The 22484-nt window shown below is 36.6% G+C and overlaps 2 protein-coding genes and 1 long non-coding RNA gene across 3 annotated transcripts in view; 1 reads left to right on the forward strand and 2 right to left on the reverse strand.

Annotated features, from left to right (window-relative positions):
- Positions 1-1704, forward strand: LOC122144794. The gene is made up of 5 exons (XR_006159838.1): positions 1-193; positions 310-385; positions 582-695; positions 936-974; positions 1584-1704. It is a non-coding gene; the product is annotated as an uncharacterized LOC122144794 (long non-coding RNA).
- Positions 1705-2266: 562 nt separating this feature from the next.
- Positions 2267-2925, reverse strand: LOC122144781 (histone H2AX-like). Its single transcript, XM_042755943.1, has one exon. The coding sequence runs from the start codon at positions 2866-2868 to the stop codon at positions 2440-2442; it is 429 nt and encodes a 142-aa protein (XP_042611877.1). The 5' UTR covers positions 2869-2925; the 3' UTR covers positions 2267-2439.
- Positions 2926-3476: 551 nt separating this feature from the next.
- Positions 3477-22484, reverse strand: part of LOC109084160 (phospholipid transfer protein C2CD2L-like) — a 28465-nt gene continuing 9457 nt past the window's right edge. Inside the window, exons 3-15 of the mRNA XM_042755945.1 lie at positions 15902-15997; positions 14639-14758; positions 14174-14287; positions 13936-14049; positions 12873-12973; positions 12423-12557; positions 10064-10128; positions 9759-9880; positions 7537-7708; positions 7312-7416; positions 6359-6492; positions 5649-5886; positions 3477-5552 (exon numbers count right to left, since the gene is read on the reverse strand). Of these exons, the coding sequence (XP_042611879.1) occupies positions 5299-5552; positions 5649-5886; positions 6359-6492; positions 7312-7416; positions 7537-7708; positions 9759-9880; positions 10064-10128; positions 12423-12557; positions 12873-12973; positions 13936-14049; positions 14174-14287; positions 14639-14758; positions 15902-15997 (1770 nt within the window). The 3' untranslated portion in view covers positions 3477-5298. The remainder of the gene's footprint in view (positions 5553-5648; positions 5887-6358; positions 6493-7311; positions 7417-7536; positions 7709-9758; positions 9881-10063; positions 10129-12422; positions 12558-12872; positions 12974-13935; positions 14050-14173; positions 14288-14638; positions 14759-15901; positions 15998-22484) is intronic.

The following is a 22484-nucleotide window of genomic DNA, read 5'->3' on the forward strand; positions in this document are numbered from 1 at the left end:
GGAAATCCACATGATGCAGTGGTGCTTCATCCAAAGAATGCTGGACTTATCCTCAACAGCTTGCTAGAGAAGAGATGAGCTCTGTGAGCTCTGTGTTTTTAACAATCTTCTCATGCCAAATAAAAGTACAGGGATCTATCCTCCAGAATTTGATTGATGACCCAGTAATCAAGGGAGAGCAGTGTTTTTCATGGTAATAGAATTTAATTGAAAATCTACACTCTGCCATGGATGTCGTGTTTTGACAGCTATATGCAGTTATGTAACCAAAGCTGTCAGAAACATTTTGAAACTTTTTTTTTTCCCCAGTGTGATTGGCACAAGTTCACTTCGCAGAGCAGCTCAGCTAAAGAAACGATTCCCTCAACTGGAGTTTGAAAATATTGTATCCTGCACTTTCCTTTCCTATTGCGTCTGTGGATGTTTATACATTATTAATGGCAGCCGCTTTCATTTCGATTTTGATGGACTGCCAAAGCAAGCAGATATTTTCTGGGTATTTGTTACACCAGCAAGTTTCCTTATATTGTATATACTGTAGCATTGTACTGGAGTCTTCCTCCTTGACCTTACTGCTATAGAGAGGGAACCTAAACACCCATCTTAAGAAGCTGGATGAAAAGGACGACTATGCTGGTATTATTCTGGCCGCAGCAGGCCTCAAACGTATGGACTGGGAAAGCTAAATCAGTCAGGTATGTAATGGAAGAAGCGACAGATCTTTTCTTTTGTGCTATGATGTACAGCTTGAGGATTATCAAAAAAGAAAAAAAATGTAGAGAATGGACTTGGTTCATCAGTTGTTGATTCAGTGGAGGCAGGTCTGAATGCAAGAATACCAACTGCTATTCAGAATATGAAGGTCTCTGGTGATTACAGCAGTGTTCATAGATGCATTTATCGTACATTTATACTAGCTGTTATATAAATTGCAGGTTCTGGACCCTGAAGATTGCATTTATGCAGTTGGCCAGGTAAGTGTGCAAACATGCACAACCATTCACAAGCTATGAAATTGCATGAGGTTTTCATGCATTAGATTTAAAATAGTAAATGTTTTCCAGTATTTATACCCGTCATGCTTTGTACTTATTATTGTGTTGTTCTTACTGTTGTTCATGCGAGAAAAAAAGCACCTGCAGCTGCAGGCTCAACTGTTAATGCACATTATAAACACTAAAGGAAACACCTGTGTAACAACGTGCTAACGGATGCTGCCATAAAATTGCACTTATTTTGGTATATGTTGCAGGTTTTATGAAGGTAAATTTAAGACAGTTTGAGACCTTTTTAAGACCAAGTAAAGAAAATATAAGTAATAAATTAAATAGAGCACAGTACGTCAATATGGCCTCTAAATGTAAATGTCTTATATAAGCAGTGATTCAATGTTTGAAAATAGCTTCCATCTCCATTACGTTTTAATTTAAAAAAAAGCTTAAGGCTTGAATAATTGTGTGGAACAGTAAATTAATATGAACGTAGAACATAATGCATTTGTGATCAGACTGCTGTGAAGCCACTGCATGCTCTGTATTTGCCTGCAGTAAATGTTAAATAAACAAAATGTGTTTTATCATCAGGGAGCACTGGCAGTGGAAGTCAGAGCACAAGATAAAGACATTCTGGAAATAGTGTCTGTCCTGCACCATTCAGACACAATGCTGCGGTGCATCTCGGAGAGAGCTTTTCTCAAGCAGCTGGTGGGTTTCCTTACATGCACATGAACTCAGCTCTCACTGATAGTCTTCCACTTCTAATGATGTCAGACCTGCTTTTATGTATGAACCACTTGAAAATGAGGTGGCCAAAATGGCTTCCTTTAACATCTGGCCATGATGTTTAATGACGGATTGAGTCTATTTTACCTTTATGCAGCTCTCACAAATATGGCTTTTTTTTTTTAACAGCAAATCCTGTTGTTACAAACATGATACCTTTTAAATATTAACTGGAATGAATCCCAAGCCAGTTAAGATTTTGAGCTCTATATAAGGTTTCTGACAAAATGGGCAATCAAAAAAAAAAAAAAAAAAAAAAAAAAAAAAAAAAAGCAGACAAAACAAAAAAGCCTGTTATCAAATTTTATATATACACCCTATCTATAGTTTGAATACCACAATGTGCCTTTGAAGTAACTTAAGTGATTAAATTAACCGAATTATTTGACCTGCAATGTTTTTTTTCCTACATTATATCAATAAATGTATCAAAACCACCGTTAATTTCTGTCCTACCGTTGATCACGCAGAATCAAGTCATCAGTTCTTATCAGAACAAAACAAAACTTTTATTTACACGGAGAAAAAAAAAAAAAGTCAAAGTAAAAAGGCTCTATATAGACTAGATATTTCAGACACCTGGAACTTGCTCTTTTCTGAATAACTGGGTGGCCCTTAAAAGGGCCTTTGGGTGCATTAACTCAGTTCAGCATTTCTCTTAATACTCCTGTGACTGAGAAGATCCCTTCTTTCCCGATTTACCGGAGCTGGGCACAGCCTGGCCAGTTTTCTTGGGCAGAAGCACGGCCTGGATGTTGGGGAGAACACCACCCTGGGCGATGGTCACTCCGCCGAGCAGTTTGTTCAGCTCCTCGTCGTTACGGACAGCCAGCTGAAGGTGGCGAGGGATGATGCGAGTCTTCTTGTTGTCTCTCGCAGCGTTTCCCGCCAACTCGAGGATCTCAGCGGTGAGGTACTCGAGCACGGCGGCCAGATACACAGGAGCACCAGCGCCGACCCTCTCAGCATAGTTGCCTTTACGCAGGAGACGATGCACACGGCCGACGGGGAACTGCAGACCAGCACGGGAGCTGCGAGTCTTTGCTTTGGCGCGGGCTTTTCCGCCGGTTTTACCTCTTCCAGACATGTTGTTCGAGAAACTTCCTCCCTTAACTTGTAGAAGAAATCAGTGAAGCAAGCTACAGAGTTGCTGCAGTATTTAAGGACTGACTGAACTAGAGCTGCATGGTCCCGCCCATCGTTATGATTGGATACGCGCAGTAAAGCACGGACCTGATTGGCTGTTAGAGCCAACCATAGAGCGGATGTGTTCTCCTATTGGCTTGAACTTGTAAGTGCATAAACAGCGCAAGCTAACGAACCAATCCGAGTGCATCTAAATGTGCGCGTGCTGATTGATTCGTTCAGTTGGTGTGCGACGCTAGTGGTCTTTTTCTTTGTCAGTCAAATTTGGGCGGGAAATTCAAACCAATTGAACATATTCCCTCTGAATTTTAACACAGTTTGTCGCAAAATCACGAAGAAACGATTGATTTGTGTTTAACCCTCCCCCCATTGTTTGTTTACGGTGATATGTAACATTTTATACATAACATACATTTTAGATAATTTACTTTGCTTAAAGAAATAAATGTTGTTTGTGGTTTAATCACGGCAACACTTTTTCAGTTTGCCGTTTCAAGTCATATAACGTTAGTTAGAACATTCTGAAGGGAAAAAGAAAATGAAGAGGAATGCATTTTCAAAAATAATTTATTTCGAATATATTTAACATCAAATTAAACACAATAATATAAAGCTCCGAATACACCAGAAGGTCCACTGTCTTCGCTGTTATCATAACACTCTGGTCATATAACATTTTCAGGCTTTACGCTCCAGGACTCACACTAACTATAGCAAACACGTGCTTTGTCATCGATTCGTGAACTGCTAAATCATCGTTTTATTGGTAAAACGTTTTCCTGTATTAATTAGATTCGGGCTCTGATTATCTCAAATATTTGATAGAACCAAATACTGAAACAGAGTCACCCTCATATGGGATGGGGCCACGGCAAGAGAGCATCTTAAAGAGAGAGTTCACACAAAATGAGATTAGTGTTCATTCACAAACCTCTATGACTTTATGACAACAAGAGAAAGACAAAAAGAGATTTTATGCAGATAAACAGCCTCGGTCACCACTGCATCTATGATCCTTACAAAATAAACCAAGGTGAATAATGGTAGAAATTCGTGTGTGAACTATACCGTTAACTCGAGTTACTAGTTTATCAGAAAATAATAAGATATTCTGCTCAATATTATCATAAAAGCCATCTATGGCATTACGATTAATAAAATCTAATTGTGGAGAGTAAAGCACGTGCGGATGCCCGCTCCTCTGTACAAGTTAACTGCAACTAAATGAAGAATAATAATAATAATAAAAAGGAAACGGGGTTTTATGTTACTGGGGTTACGTTTTGTTCAAGCCATCTCTGAAAAAAAGAAAAGAAAAAACATAACGTGATTAAACATATTTTCACCTTTTCATCGTATCCCCCTGAGGTTTGTTTTCACGTGGACCCTGAAAATAGCACTCTTCTCCACTGCAGATTCAGCCTGATTTACAAAAAAATTGTGGAATAATTTATAAATGTACACAAATGCGTTTTTTCCCTGTAGTGTATCACTCGAAGGGCTTACACTTTACAAACAAAACACGAACGTAATTTAGTGAGATATGCCTACAGTAAGTTGAGAACGTTTCCGTTTTCTTAAACAAAATTGAAACATCATTATAAAAGATTATTAAGCCACAATGAAAGTCAAACGTACCACTATTTGAAAACAGGGCATAATATCTCTTGATCTAAATGCTATAGCTACAGCAAACCGAGAACAAAGCTCACAGCATGTCTTAGCATATCACACTCTGGAAATACTCCTCGTGAGCTCAGAAGAAACAAATCAGTGCCGATAACAGTAAACGATACACAAACATGATAAAAACGACAGAAAAAGAGATCCCCAGCATTGTAAACACTTATATTAAGATCCAAAGTGCAACTGATGAAATAAATAAGAAAACAACACATAGCGACAGTGTTGGAGGCATCAATAGTCAGTGGTTTATGTCGCCCCCTTGTGCTCAATAGCCGCATGACAAGACCGTTTCGAGTTCCTCAAGTTTGTTCGCTCATAATTATCCACAAAAGCAGCCTTTTATCCGTACTATCAAATTAATTAGGTTCGCAGTGCATCCATAAATAGTCAACTCCTTTTATTTTCCACATTTATTTTGGCGTTTTCCAAGCTGAAAAGCTTAATCACAGATTAATGATGATGTTCCAGTCAGAAAAAAGAAAAAAAAAAAAAAAAAACACCCCAAAACAAGGCTGACTTCCTTCATACAATGTGGACTGAAGAATTATGTTACCCCAACTAGGTTGTAGACAATCACTATATAACATAAATAACTAGTTTATAGAAATTTGGAGCCAATTCCACCCTCATTTGACTGGTGCCCGCACCGTGTCTCTCTTACTCGTCCTTCCTCTCTGTTTCTCCTTTAGTTATTTGTAGTGCTGGATCCTCCATTGGCTGTGCTGGATTTGCCCTTTGTCTTGGATGAGCGGAACGAAAAGCGTTTGATGAGGCGGCGAGAGAAGCTTCCAGACTTTTTACGGCTGGTGGAGGAGCAGGAGGCTGTGGAGGAGTCATTGTCCAGGTTAGAGACGTCCTCGTGGGACTGACTGAAACTGGGGTCTTTCTCTTTGTGTTTCCTGCGGAATAGTAGCTTGGTGCCACTGCGGAGGAATCCCACTGGAACAGAACATAAATGCACATAAAAAAAAAAAAAATCATAAATAGAAATTTTATTATAAATACATTAAAAATACATTACAAAGAAATTCACACCTTTGTGGTCTTTGAGGCTACGCGTCTCCAGGGCTCCGGTCGATCCTGTCTCCGACTCCACGTCATCCACGGATGGTCGCTCGGACACGTCAGATGGCGTAGTCTCGTCAGCTTCCTGATGTGCGGATGCTCCGTGGTGGTTCGGGGCTCCACTGGGAGAATGCGGCCCCTGTAGGGCTGCGTCCATCGCTGCAGCGTAGCCCACTGATAAGGCTGAGTCATCTTCAGTAATGGGGACCTGTGGGAAGGACAGGAAATTAGTTTGAACAAAGTGTTTCTCATGTACATGTCCTGCAGGCACAGCTGAGGAAGACAACATGTTGACAGTGCGTTTGCAGAGGTATCTCCGCTGTCAGCCCTTCTGTAAACCAAGTTAGGTCAAGTTTGAGAATGAGTTTGCATTGACATTTAGATTTAAAAGCTTATAGATTACAATGTTCAAAAGGAAGTTAAGATTAGTTAAATGCAATGTTTCAGTGTTATAACAGCCTAAAAGATACGCCGGTGACAATTTTCTAGCCAGAAAGTGTCCTGATGAGTGTTACATCAAAATTATGTGACGGAAAGAGAAGACTTAACACATTACCCTCGGGGGAGGGCTAAAGAGAATGTACTCGTGATCATTTCCCAAGATGCTTGCCTCATTGTAACTGAGATATTTTTATGACACTGATTAGAAATGTCTGTTTACTTGATGTTCAGACTCTGACCTTTGACACCCCAGATATGATTAGAGTGCTGCGTTTAGTAGGCGTCTTCTTAGGTACCTTACTGGCCGACTCGGTTAGCTGCCGAAGGGCCGTTTCTGCTACGGGATCCAGCCCATTAGGGAGGGTGCCTTCTGCTGAAACAAACACAACAGGATCACAGACTTCCCCGTAATTCATTCAAATAAATAACAATAAATAATATTTACAAAATGTATTTAAACATGAACAAAAATCAGTTAATAAATAATATATTTATAGTTAATACATGTATTATATTAATATAAATAAATGGTTAAAGCCAACAATATAAATAATTTATTGTAAACGTGTTACTAATTTTGTGAACTTATAACTTTTAATTTAATACACATGTAAATATTTCAATTATAAACATTTTCATGAAGACGTAAACTACCATTTAAAAGTTTGGAGTCTATTTGTTTGGAGATTAGTAATGTTTTTTTAAGATGTCTCCAAGTCTAACCAAGTTTGCATTTATTTGGTCAAAAAATACAGTAAAATTGTGAAAAAGTATTACAATTTAAAATAAGTGTTTCCTATTTTATTATATTTTAAAATGTAATTTATTCCTGTAATGGCAAAGCTAAATTTTTAGCAGCCGTTAGTCCAGTCTTTTTTGTAACAATCATTTTACAACAATATTCTGTTTTGCTTTTTTGTTGATAAATAATTATTATATGTTTTTTTTGTAGTTTCTTTTTTTCATTTGTTTTTCAGGATTCTTTGGTTAATAAAAAGTTCAAAGAACATCATTTGTTTAAAATAGAAATCTTTCATAACATTAGAAATGTCTTTAATCTTACTTTTAATCAACTAAACGTGTCCTTGATAAATGAATGATTCTCTTATTCATCAAAAAAACAAAAAAAACAAAAAACAAATGAATGGTAGTAGGTATTATCTCAAAATGCTAATGTTAATGTGGAGCTCACTGCTGGGTGTGGGACTGGCACTGGTGCTCTGCAAGCTGTCTGTGAGCACAGTGGGAGTCTTTTCAGTCACCTCCACCTTTGAGGGAGACCTAGACGGAGAGTCTCCTGCAGTTATAGAGGAAGAAATAAGATAGGGTGAAACTGCCAAGTCACTTGTGTGGTACTAGACAATGCAGACAGAAGAGCATGTGTGTTCTCAGTGTTCCTGAGTGAGGTGGCCTTCACCTAGTTTGCGGTCCAGTTTTAGTCGTGACTGGATGGTGGTTACCGTAGTGACAATTGTGCCATCAGGCATGATTGTGCGGTCCACGTCCACCTTCTTTGAGGGGGTGACCAAGGATCGCGGAGGAGTGGCATTATGACATGCACGCAAATCACTGGACTCCAAATACAACAGCTGTGGAGGCAGAAACATGAAATCATTAGCTTAAACATAATCACTAAACACTAAAAAATAAATTTACTCTAGAATTACGGTTAGTAGAGACACTGATATCTTAAAAAAACTGAAAAACAATCCCCATATGTAAAGTATAATTTTGAGCTGACTTTGCCTATGTGTCACAGTAGTCTATTGTATATCTCTTGAGTGTTGAATATTGCTGCAAAAAGACCACTTTGTAACATTTGCATTTTTGTTGTAGTCTAATTTGTAAATAAATAATAACCGGATCCAAAACAGCAATTAAAAGGCACTGTGACCATCATTGACAAAACAACTTCAGCTTTCCCGGAACATTCAGTGACGTCACTAAACGGTGATGCCACAAATATAGGAGCATCGTTCACAAGTTTCTGCATGGACCTAACTACAGCCTAGGGCACAGGGTTAAAAAGGGGTCGCCAGGATGATTTAAGGAAAATGTAGCAGTATGCAAGTTATATTAAAAATAAAATAAAAATAAAATTTGTTTTCATAAAAATAAAATACAATCATAGTCTATATATAAAAGGTATAAATATGCAAAATATATATCACTTAAATAATTAACAGGTTCAAAACAGATATAAGGCGCAGCGCTCTCCAAACAAGTTCACGAAAAGGAAACCGAGATGACAGAACGCGCATCCTGTTTGTTTGCTTTATTTTACAAAAGCACAAAATGTTCTGTTTTTATTGTGTGTGCAAAAATTATGAATTATGTCTTACTCTTATCTGAATGACTTAGAGCATTTTATGTTTCATCACGCCAGCGCCACATGCACGCACACACACACACACTTGTGTGTGCAACACCACACACACACACACACACACACACACACACACACACACACACACACACACACCACATATTTTAGCAAAACAAACTTAACATCGCAGTCTTTTCATTATCAAAATACAGTCAACCAAACATATACTAAAAGGTTACACTGGTCAATTTAAATAATCTGTAGTATAATCTGTGCTGTTCAGCGTGAACAAAAGTGAATAACTCTCTCCAAATATTCCACTGCTCACAAAACAATCAATCAGTGCGATTTAGAACTTAAAGCTGATTGGTCAAAAATATTCTGAGGACCTATACAGAACCTCCTATTAAATCTATCTGCACTCGCTCTGACTCGTATGTACGCATGCACTGTCAGGATCTAATGCACTTGTTGCTGGGTCTTTTAAAAACAAATACCAGAATGCAAAAATCCAAAATTGGACATTTTCCTGGAACAGGATCCAGCTCTGGTATGAATTAAAATACTAGGTTAAATAAATAATTCAGTTATCAAGTTAATCAGAGATAAGGTGAGCATTGGCTTCACAAGGCAAACCGCTGTAATAAGATATGTTTTCTATTAAATAATTCACATTGACATTTGGAACAGGGACTTATCAGAGTGTTCGGAAAAGTGAACACAAGGTTGGCTGAAGCCTTAATCAGTAATACGGACACTCTGAACATTGTTTTATCATGGAAATCATGTATACTTTATATATGTGAATTACTAGTATCTATCTGTCCATCATACACTACCATTTGGGGTAAATATATATTACTTCAAAATAAACAACTTTTTATTTAGCAAGGACACACTTAATTGATCAAAAGTGACAGTAGAGACACTTAAAATGTTACAAACTATTTCTGTCAAATAATGGTTCTTTTGAACTTTCTATTCATCATCCTGAATTTTTTTTAATTATGTTTCCACAAAAATAAGCAGCACAACATTAGTTTTCAACATTAATAAATGTTCCTTGAGAAGCAAATCAGAATATAGAATGATTTCTGAAGGATCACGTGATATTGGAGACTAGAGTAATCAGCTTTGCCATTACACGAATAAATTACATTTTACAATATTTTAAAATAGAAAACATTTTTTTTAATTGTAATAATATTTCACAATATTACTGTTTTACTGTATTTTTGATCAAATAAACATAGCCTTACATGAACGGTAGTGTATATGAAATATATCTGAATTCTACTTTATGCTGTCCTTACTTCTAATGTTACAACTGCAGTTGGAGCCAGACCATGACCCGGTGTGATGGACAGTTTATGTTGTCCATTAGGAATTCTTTTAGAGAGATCCAATTGTAAGGAAGCACAACCAGGCAGAAACTCTGTCAAACAGGAAAAAGAAAACAAATTAATCAACAGACAGACAAGTATATCATGCAGTGAAAACAAAAACAGACAGAATGGAGAATATCAGTCTTTAATCATTCACCAGATTATCTGAAATCAATAAATTTCTTATAATGCTGGATGAACTATTGAATGATAGGCACTGAAAAGTGACTCACGCTCTCCTTTGCTGTTCTTCTCCACAAGTCTTACTTTGAGTTCTTTGGTTTCTGGTCCTACTTCCCTAATTGATAAAAACAGTCTTTGATTTATCACAAGTAAATAAAGATGCACACACAGTAAACTTTAATTTCGTAATACAGAATATTGGAGATGAAGTGACTTTTTGTATCATTAAAAGACTAAATTGACTTTAACCCTCTGGAGTCGATCAACGTGGATACACGTTTTGTGGCATCTTCTCCTGATAACCCCAAAAATAGCTTAAATTACACTTTCAGTTTTGATCGTACAGATAAGAGCAATACATCAATCGAATCTGTAAAGGGTCTACTTTTATTTGTATACACACATAATAACAACAAAACTGTGCATTTATAAAATAAAGAAAACAAACAGGGTGCGTTGTCTGCCGCCTTGGTTCTGCGTGATCTTCATTTAGAAACACATCATTAAAATGAACTGTAACTCAGCAAATACTCAACAAAGAGACATGAGAAAGATATCTATAGAAAGCTTGACATGTCTACTTTTAAACTAAGCAAGTCTTATCGAAAACAAATATTCTGTGATAAAGTAATCCATATGAAAACAACGCAATGTCCAGTCTTTCACGTCTCCCTTCATTATATCTAATGCGACCACTAGGCGAGCGTGCTATTGATATTACAATCGTCTATGTGAAGTTTGTGGCGGGTAAATGCCCACAGGACAGCAAACAAAGCAGCGAGACTGTTCAAGTTTTTATATTTTATTTTACTGTCCGCTTTGCCCTGAGAGGAATAATACTGGTTCATAATTCACCTCAAGAAGACGTGCTGCAGCGATTGTGTTGAGGTGATTATTTTTGTTTTTATTTTAGCGTCTTGAAGAAGTAGAGATCATAAACATGAGTAAGTCGTTTTTATTATTAATCCACTTGTATTAGTTTTCATATAAATTGTGACGTGCTTGTACACATTTTTTTTCCAAAATTTAATTCCTGACTAAATGTATAATCAAGAGAAACATTATTAAGTTTCATTTACATCATCTCAGTGTTTCATGATGCCAGGATATTTTTTTTTTAGCTGAATACAGTGTTATTAGACTTTAGCCATGTATATGTTTATAAGCAACTAAAAAAAGGACAAAAGTCAGGGGATGTCAAAACTTCTCTATGCCCCCAAAACCCCTTAGACCCCAGAGGGTTAACAGTTGTAATTGGATTTTAGGTTATAAAACTGCTGTATACCATCGGTCCCATTTAATCCCATAGCAACAATCTGTAGGCTGGCTTTGAGAATTAAATTGGCCATTCTGGTAATTGGCATCACAGGAAATAGTGACGTGTTGGGAATGGCTGTAATTAAATGTGCTAAACAGCTCTTTGTTTCTTCAGGAGTTGGCTGCTGTACATGTTCACAGAGCCATTGATGGAGCTGCTCATAGCTTCACACCTTCATTCATGACAGAAGGGCTGCCATTATAAAACAGACTTTGAGGAAAACGCTCCATTGTGTTAAACTGAAGTGGGGAAATTGACCTTTAAATGGAAGGTGTTAGAAAATCCAACTGGATTATCAGATTTATGGTTTGTTTACAGTGTTTTATTTTAAGAATGGGAGGCTTTTTATTTTTTTTTGTTTTTCGTTTTCGTTTAAATGGCATTTTGGTGACTGAAAATGTATATTTTTAAAAACCGGTTTCAATGTGCTAGTTTTTGAAAATGCCACTGTTGTCATTTCCGTGTAAACAACCCAAAACTGGAATCTTTGAAAACAGTGATGTCATCGATGTGCGTAGTATGTGTTAGGTATGTAGACATGCGCAGTACGTTTCGATTTTAAAGGCAAGCGCGAACAAATATATAGAACAATGGCGGAGTACATGGTACTGCTGTTGCTCCTCAAGAGTTTGCTAATGCTTCTTTAGAAAAGTATGGATTTACTTCACCAATATTACAACCAAATATATAGAACAATGGAGGAGTTACTGGCCTGGCGCACGAAATACAGCGGTTTTGGCCGTTTTCGCAGATATGTGTAAACAAAAATCGTTTTGAAAATGTTGTCGTGTATAAGCAAAACTTTTTAAAAACGCAAGGGAAACACTTTTCAAATTTTGACTACAGAGTTGTCGTGTAAACGTAGACTCAGTCTAGTCCTGCAGCACAGAGTTAAATTACTTGTATGAATGAAAATGACCTTGTTTAATAGAACATGACATTATAAGAAACATTTCCTTGTAACCTTTCCTAGGAGTCAGGCATGTCAGCACCTCACCCAGAATGTTTAATCCAGTCCATTCATATAGTTTCGGTCTTTGTTAATCCATATCTGCCTTTACAATCACATAATGGCAGAACAGTGTGCTTACAGTGTAAAGTCGTCAGTCCAGTGCAGGGCTGCTCCAGGACTGGGGGAAGGAGTAAGGAAGCCGGTTCTCCGTTCAGTGGAAGGAGTGTCCAGACTCAGCATACAACAAAGCTCTCCTACATGAGTCTGACATCCTGGAAAAGAAGTCAGATAACTTATACCATAAACTGCTCAAATACAGAGTTTCTGTTAATCAAAGAATCCTGAAAAACTTTTTTTAACCGATAAAAATAGGAATATGTTCCTTGGCATATTAGGATGAATTCTGAAGAAAAAAAATTGGGGTCAAATGAACATGAAGCCAGCCTAATTAAACAAGGCTTCCTTTAACAGTCAACAAGCCATTCAGGCAAATCACAGAGTGGCTGATTATGTAAATACGTAGGCAAATTCGAACACAATGTTTAATTTGAACACAATGTTTTTTGAGAATCATGGTAATTTTATATATTTTTTTTTTTTTGTTGGTTTGTGTTGGTTGGTGAAAATAAGTCTTACAGGCGTGCTTTGAGATGGAGAGTTCAGACCACCGATCTGCTTCTCCCTGGGAAACTATTACAACAGAGAATGTACATGTTTTATAACATGAAAAGTCATATATTTTGAGTTTTCGTTTCTCGTTCTTGGTGACTTTAATTACATGTCTTTTATGTTTTGTACTGATAAGTGTGTCATACATCCCTGCATGTCATACGTCAAACACTCTCAACCAAAATATACAGTATCCATATGGATCTGTCACACAGGGTTTCTGCAGGTAAATGTAAGACTTTTTAAAGACCTTTTTAAGACCAAGTAAAGAAAACTGAACAAATAAATTGAAGGTGACTTCAATATCTTGCTTTTAAGGGTTTGGAACAACATGGGGGTAAGTGATTAATGACAAAATTTTCATTTTGGGGTGGAGTAACCCTTTCATATGCCAGCATGTTCTGTAAATGTAAATGTCTAAGAAGCACAGTATTAGCAACACTTCAAAAATACAATTTCTCCCCAATCTCGATGAATTTTTCATTCATTTTACAAAAATAGCTGAATTCTAATAAATTATTCTGGTCTCAACCTCTAGAATATGAAAATATCTTTACTGTACCTTTAATCAAATGATGTTATTTCTCAGTATATCTGTGTTGCTTTCCAGTGCAAATGTCTAAAAATTCTTAAATCTAGATACATTTACTTGGGAAGCAAAATGAAATAAATCTTGTTTTCTGCAAAACTGATAAAAAAATGAAGTAAGTTTATGATTAAAAAGAACAAATATCTGCCAGTGGACCTAGGAAAAACAGTTTAATTTAAAGGAAAAACAAGTCTTCATAGCCCATTGACAGATATCTAAGGCCTTTTTAAGGCCTTAATTAGTGAAAGGGTGAATTCAGATTTATAAGACCTTTTTAAGATCTACAGAAACCTTGGTCATTATGTTCAGTACAGTTTCAAATGCTGGCCACACTGACCCAGTACACAGTCATAACCCTCACTGTTTGATATAGCAATCTATACTGGTATTTTACCTCAGGGCTTGATACACAGGCTCTCAGGTTGAGAATCATGGCAGGGTGTGTTGTGTACAGTGTGTCCTCCACCAGCGCCGCAATCATTTCACTGTCCACCTCCACGTCAGAGCCCTAAAGACAAAAACAAACAAAGATTTCAGTTTATGTGCATAGTTGCGTTTTAAACAGTTTACAATTTATAATATGTTACAAGCTGAAAGAAACAAGACCTATGTGACTAAAACTACTCCCTTGCCTCTTTTTGGGCTCTTTGGCGTGGTGTTACAGTTAAAGAGAGATGAGGTTGCTTGGAAAAAGTCCAGGACACAAGGAGACCCTCTTCCTCCACTTCCTCAAGACAGACCTGCAACTACAGAGGCCCATACAGAATATTTGAACTCCTATTTCACACTGAATTTGCAAAAGTAATATATTCATCGATGGCTGGTCCATTTTTTACCACCTAGAGATGAAACATTAAACTATGGCACTAAGCATCAAGTGGTGTCGTTTGTTTGAGATGAGTATCGCATGCAATATTCATAGCCACTAAACCTCACAGTCTACATTAAGCTATTGAGATGGGGGAAAAAAACTGGCAAACTGAGAGGCTCATTCATGTGAGCAGTGGCAGGAGACATCAGACTAATGAAAGTTGAGTGTGCAGCTATGCAGACTGATGCAAACTCGCAGATGCAAATCCATTTCATTTGTATTTTACCTGGGCCTGCATGGGCTTCATCGTGATCTGGTAGGTATCCATGGAAACGGCTGCAGGTGACTGCTGAGTGACAGTCACAGGGAATGTTACGGTGTCGACTGAACAATTGCACTGCAGGACCTGGAGGAGGTTGAGGGTATGATTGACATATGCTGACTGAGTTGGCCATAACATAGTATCTTCAAAACAATAAATAAATAAAAAAATCAAATGCTTTGATTACATACAGATAAAATATATACTGAATGCAACTTGATAAGATGGACACATTGGCCCTGATTTAAGAGTCTGAGTGTTTAAAAACATTCAAAAAAAATATTAGGAGCTAGCATGCACATAATGTCTGAGCTGATCAGACTGAAGATTGTGTCTGACAAATGAACCGAAAAATAGCTTCTCATGTGCGTGTTTCTCTCAATGGATATGTAATTTGCCTCCATACACATGTAAATATAAAGGGTGCTGTCAATGCAAATATAATAATATGCCTGAAAATCATTTCAGATATGATAACTGCACGTGCAAATGAATACCACTACAAGGATGTGTGCACTACAACTGCTTTCATTCATTTACACTGAGAGGAGAGAATATGCAGATGAACAAAATGATGCTGGATGACTGACGCTCCAAAAAAATTGTATATTGTAAAAATTGTTATTATTGTAATTACTCGAAATTATATGTAGAACACAAAATAACAACTAGATCCTATTTATTCCTAAATTCACACCATAAAAATATGACAATTCTTCTAATATATATGAAGAAATGTTTTGTTAACATATACAGATTTTTTAAACATTTTTTAAATAAGTCTTAAGGATGTATTTATTTGATCAAAAATACAGTAAAAACAGCAATAGTGTATTATTACAAACAAAATAATGTTTTTTTATATTTTAAAATGTAATACCTGATAGCAAATCTAATTTCTTAGTAGCCATAACTCTAGTCTTCAGTGTCAAATGATCTTTCAGAAATCATTAATAAATGCTGATTTGGTGCTCAAGAAACATTCGTTTTTATCAATGTTGAAAATTATTTATTTTGCTATATATAGTTGCTTTATTTTTGTGGAAACTGATACATTTTCTTCAGGATTCAGTTCAAAAGAACAGCATCTTTATTAACATTATAAATGTCTTTTTTCTTTCTTTGCTTGGATATTTGAACATTTACTTTTAGTTAGATTGCGCAAACAAATAAGTAACCTTTACTTGGTGCTTTTTTGGTGTCAAAGTAAAAGCTTTGACTGCTTACCATGCTGCGTACTGATTGGTCAGTGCAAGTCACACGGTCAATGGACCCAGAAGTTGGGAGCTGAAGACAGTCATCAAAGGTGATCTGAATGGAGCTCTGAAAAGAAATGGAGACTGTCAGTTAGCTCATTTGCACATAAATCAGTGAAGAAAAGGCATTTCTGGGTGCAATCACTCTTCAAATACATCTCCTGGGCTAAATGTCTATTTGCATGTTTATATTAAGTAGCTAGTTGATAGTGCATCCATAAATCTTCACAGCTTCAAAACAGAAATCCCAGCCACCTAGGGAAAAAGTAGCATGATAAACAGACAAAGGAAGCGCTGCAATATCATCTGCTTTACTTTTCCTGCAATTATGTAAAGTGCAACTGCAGGGGGAAAAAAAGATGCAGAAAAAGACACTTTTAATTAAGAAATTCCATAAATCAATAAGTAAAAGTGGGTGGAAATATAAAACAATTATGATTCCAGCTTAGCTAAGAGAGAGAGAGAGAGGAAAAAAAAAACTTTCCTCTATACTTTAACTTCTTAAAGAGTGTGCTTGTGTTTGGGTCATTATATACTTAATTACAGAGATTAAAACAAACAATATACATTCTGTCTCTCTTCAATCACACACTCACACACACAAACACATATATACCTAAGCACGCATATTCACAACTATCTCTAGCCAAAAACAATGGTCAGAGAAAAGCATACTCAGGATATGACATCATTTTGTCCAGGCAACTGTGGCAGACTGCCATGACGACAAGCTGCCAATGTACCTATTTGAGCCAGACTTCCACAGTTCACAAATGGAGATCATGCAACAAACCCTGCATGCCAGGACTCCAGGTAGAAACACACTAATCTAATCTAAGCTTGTAAAACACCATAATAAAAATCATGATGAGAGCAATGGCCTCTGATCACACTTAAAGGAAACCTCTGCAAGTGACAGGCTATTGCAGCAAGGCAGAAACCTTGGTCAAGTGTGACTGGCAAGAGAGGAGTGTGGTAATGGAAATGAATAAGCATAACCACAACACTGTGCGGAGAACACTGACTTCTTGAGAACACTGAGGCTGGCATTGATGGACATAACTTGGAAAACCACTGCTGTAGCTTTCTTCTTAAATGACTGCATGTTTTGTGAGACAAGATGAGGGTGTGTAAATAATTATGTTTTTTATCATCACAATTGAAACGACTGTTGCTCTGACTAGATGAAGCCATAATGAATCTGTCACATCAAGAGAATAAATATAATTGAGGCTGAAGATGACGAGTCTGATGCATGAGAGAAATATCATCCAGAGGCCGAAGTAAACATGAGGCTTATATTCAACAATCACATCTTGGAGTACCATTTAAAATCAGGTGTAATCACCCTTCTGATACCATGACTTGACCATGGTATTGCCATTGTATTTTTATAAGGGATAGTCAATACATGTTTATTTCATTTGGAGATTTACCCACAATAATAATAAAATAAATAAATAAATAATTGAGGAGAATTTTGAAATTTGTAATTTTTAATGAAGAGTGACTGACATTTTAAACATCTTTGGAAGGCAAATTTCATAGTTGGCATTTCCTGCATCCTAAAAATACACATATAATATTTACTTCACAACTTTTTGCATAATTTGACAATATTATTGCTAGATTATAAACAATATTATTGCAATGTGCTAAAAAAAAAGCACATTGTCAATATCTTAAGCATGTGCATGTGCAATCAAGGATCGATGACATATTTTTGTAGGACAACCTAAATATTAGCATCATCCTGGATCCCTCGACAAAGAGCCAACTGGATTTTTCATTTGCTTTTGAATTATTGCAGAAAATAAGCTCTGTGACCAAATTTATTGAGTTAATCTTCAAAATGAATACAACCTCTCTGAATTATGAAGCCACCACACGTAAAAAGCAAAAGATTACCACAGCAGCATGACTTCAACATTACAACCATAAACCCTTCCAAAAACTCTATCAATATTTATTTAAGATCTTCAAGTTAAAAGTTATAATAGTTTGCAAGACCGTTAACAATGAGGCTGTAAAGTCATACTGGTTAGTAATTGAGATTTCCTGTTTAGTGTGAAGTTTTATCATCCCTGACAAACTCTGCAGTAGTCCAGTTTAACCACTTGTTAGTAACCACCTTTTTATGGAATAAAACGTGAGAATATCTAGAGCTTGTTAACAAAATTTATTTCAGACATTTAGCCAAAAACACATTTAAAAAAAACTAACTTCAAAAATGCTCATTTCCAATTCTTAGTACTCATTCCTGCAGTACACTATTAGAAGTGTAACTGAAGGACTGTAGTAACTTAAAAAAATGTAAAAAATAATAATCAATAATTTTTGCACAGTAAACATTGAAAATGTATTGAACATTTAATGTATTCACATTTATATGATGGATTTTCATATTTATGATATGGCTTTGGGACAAGGGTAAAACAAACTATACAAAAACAGCATGTTAAAAGCAGTTATAAAAATAAAGAATGAAGGCATGGGTAAATGTTTCTAAGGCAGTTTAAATGTGCCCTCTATTTAAAAAGGAAAAAAATAAAAATCTGTTAGTTTGAATGAACACATGGAAAGTGAACGCATAATATACTGGCGGATTTAGCTTTCATTCATGAATGAAAGATGGATGGATTTTGTCCGACAACATACCAAACTCTTGGTATGTAACAGTTGTGTAACTACTTGTCTTTAGGCCATTAATGTGAAAGTATATTCTCATAGGAGCAAATCATTTGAGTTAAAGGGTTACAATTCATGAATAAGAAGTAAATACTCACAGAGAGTAAAGACAAATGTGAATCTCAGAGAGTAAGAATTCAAGTACCTCAGAGCTATGAAATTAAAGGAGCTCGGTATAATTGACTTTGGTTTTCTCTTTCTCTTTGTAGCTCAGCCAATGGGACAAGATGACATTTTTGACTGGGTAGCATTTACTGGCTCAGCCCCTGAGCTCTTGGAGAGGATGAAGAGAAAACACAAATCCCCTACCGTACTGGCATATGTTCTCTATACACCTCTCTTCATCCTACACAGATACACAAGCATGACGATGTGTATGTTAGTGTGTTCATACAGGCAACACATGTTCCTTAGTGTACATGATTTACAGAAAGGTTTAACTCTTGTTAAAAGAGACACCGGTTTACTTCAGCTGCATGATGTTGTTTGACATAACATTCAATATAACTGTTATTATCTATAACAACTACTATTATTTCAATAAAGTCTTATTTATGATGATTTTCCCCAATATTGCATGCTTAAATGTCAGTCACCATGATTAGATTTTTATGTAGTGTGACACACTGAGAAGAACAACTAAAGCAATCCGACTCAAATGTGTGTTGATGTAGAAGCTGATGGTTTTACATTACAACATGTCCTTCTAATTCTCTCCTCAGCAAAAAATCACCACAATACGTGTCATTTGCATACAGAGACAAATCCTTGTCATTTACATCACACATTTGCATGATCATCTGTGCTCTTCCACAGCATCATGAGGTGATCCACATGTTTGACACTGGCTATTGCCCAGGGTGGGCCTGAATAAGAACACTAGCACTCTGATACACCTTTCTTTTGCACATCAAATCTCCAAAATAGTGTTGAGGTTTTGATTTTTTTTTCACATAACTGCAAGAAATTTAGTTTCTAGGGGAAAATACAGCAGGAAAAAGCTTGTTATGTCCTGTGCATCAGCAGTTTGTTCAGGTTTCACAGTGAACACAACATTCATAAAGAAAAAAATAAATAAAAATACAAGACCCGTCCACCCCCATAGGGCACAGTCAAGCATTTTAAAGCATTTCCAAATTACCACACATTCCACTTAAGCCACGTCAGATTGCATTTTCAACATAAGTCAGACTTATAAAGATCATGCAGAAAGCATGTTTGATACAACAGACAAGACAAATAACTGATATGTAGGAAATGACATGTGTGCATTAACTGTGTTCAGGGGTGCAACTCTGGTCTGACAGGTCGGAGTGTTGGGCAATGTTTGATTCTATCTAGAAAATAATGGAAAAAAAAAAATATATATATATATATATATTTTTTAGACTTGCCTCAATATCATAATTTTCACACTGGTGAAGTATCCGTCGGGGCGGACTTAACCCAGAAGCCCCTCACTGCAGAACACAAGATCCAGGGGGCGTGGTTGGATATAGGTATATGTAAGGTGGGAGGAGTTGGATCTGGATCCAACCACGCCCCCTGGATCTTGTGTTCTGCAGTGAAGACATTCTCACTTAACTAATAAGCGAGGGAAGTAGCTGCTCTTGGCCCCAGGGAATCGGGGGACAGCGTTCTAGTGATTAAACGGGGCGCTCTTTGCACACTTTATAGTATACATATTCCATTAAGATTTTAAATAAAAGCCTTGTTTTTCATGCTGCTAAGATGGGTCATGTACACACAGTGTCGGCAATGACAGCCGCATATAAATGCGGGACTCACTTATGAAATTGCAATGGAAAGGACAAAAATATGATATACATTATTTAAGGCTAGAGTAACTTCACTAATTTCAAAAGAAATACTCTTTTTATAGTGTTTTTATTCTGGAACCGGGCCTGCTGGTAAATGCCACACTTTTGAGGCTTATAGGCCTTGTGTTTTGTGTCATGATTATCTTGATTTCTCAAAACAATTTTCTCATGTGCTTTTCTTGGGTGCGCCAAGCACATAGCTGGTGTGTTTGGGCCCCATACATGGAATTTGTTTAGGGCCCCCAAATCAAAGTCCAATCCTGGTAACCATAATTAAACCAATTCTAATGATAGAACACAATTTATTGTTAAAAAAAAAATAAAAATCATTAAAAACCAATTCCCGTATGAAGAAAATAAATAGGATTTTTACTTTTGGAACTGTTGCACTTATCAGTAAGACATAAGTCTATATATCAAGAGTACAATTGTCCTAGTAATTGTACACAGTTAAAATATATGGTTGTAAAACCACTGTTCACCTGTTTAAGCAACTCCAATAGAGAACACCACCTGTCTAGAGAGCTTCAGGTAATCTGAGCTTAAGACCCCTGCTATAGAGAACGTGGTTACGTGTATGTGTTCCTCCTCTCATTCTACTTGTAAATTAAGCTGTTTTTTAAACATTGTAGTGTGTTAATCTCAGTCAGGCCCTTGATAGTTTGTTGGTGTGTGTGTGTATGTGTGTGTGTGTGTGTGTGTGCTTGTCACATACAAAGAGGGAATATGTGAGACAGTATGTGGATGACAGAGTTTGTTCCTATACACATTAGTATAATGTCACTTTGACTTTGAGCCACCCTGTCTTGAATCCCCCTCTGGACTCTTCGAACACACCACAACAACCATTTGAACCAACCAAAAATATCTTTCTTTAGGCACCATGACACAACTTGATGTCAAAACTAAGGATCCAAAAATTCCTTGGGGAAAATATAAATCATTGGGTGCCAACAACTTAAGGCAGTGCAATGCCATTTCAAAATAAAGGACAATAGAAGGCCACAGTGATGCACATATCTTCGGACTAATATTCCTTAACATTTTATTAGTATGCAGGGTTTACAACTCTGTAGATTATTCATAAGCCAATGTGAAGCAAGGTGAAGCTTACCTGATTCTTACATTCATCAGAATTAATGAGAAAACTAGCACAAACAAAAAGGGCACTTGTTTTATTTGCATTCTGAATCATGGAAATGCCACAAATGGTAATTATATTCAGTACTTATTTTCAAGTCTGTCTACCAAGAAAAAGAAAAGAGAAGGATGATAGCGAGACTGAAATAAACAGACTAATCTGACCTTGAGCTCTGTGTGTGCATGTGCAGACAGTGTGCTATTCTGTGCACTGCAGGCATGATAATGTGCCATCCTACCATTCCATCATATGCACAGATGCCACACACACACACACACACACACACACACACACACACACACACACACACACACACACACACACACACACACACACACACACACACACACACACACACAGAGCAAGAGACATGAAAAAACTCAATCTCAGCCACGTCATTAATCAAACGTTTATTCTGTTTTTCATTTACATTTTAAAAATAGTTGGTCTTGAAGACAATAAGCCATAAGATCTGAAGATCTTTTGGACAGATCTATATGTTGCAGTTCTCTGCATAGACCATATGTGTCATGCAGTGGCAAATGCCCTTCTTTACTGCCCACGTGATGACCATTTGAAGACTGTGTTCAACATGCATTCTTTGTAACTACAAAACTCAATGAAATAAACTGTGGATGGATACAGCTGAACTACATTTCAAAAGTTTGGGGTCTGTGAGATTTTTATTTCTCTCACCGAGGCTGCATTTATATAGTAGAACAGTAATATAATGAAATATTATTACAATTTAAAATAACTGTTTTCAATTTTAATATATACTAAATTGTAATTTATTTTTAATATATTTTAAAATGTAGTGATTCCTGTGAGGACAATTTTGTTCAGTTTTCAGCAGCCTTTACGCCAGTCTTCAGTGCTTCATGATCCTACAAAATCCTTCATAT

The sequence above is a fragment of the Cyprinus carpio genome, chromosome A5 (genome assembly GCF_018340385.1).
Source record: "Cyprinus carpio isolate SPL01 chromosome A5, ASM1834038v1, whole genome shotgun sequence".
Lineage (NCBI taxonomy): Eukaryota > Metazoa > Chordata > Actinopteri > Cypriniformes > Cyprinidae > Cyprinus > Cyprinus carpio.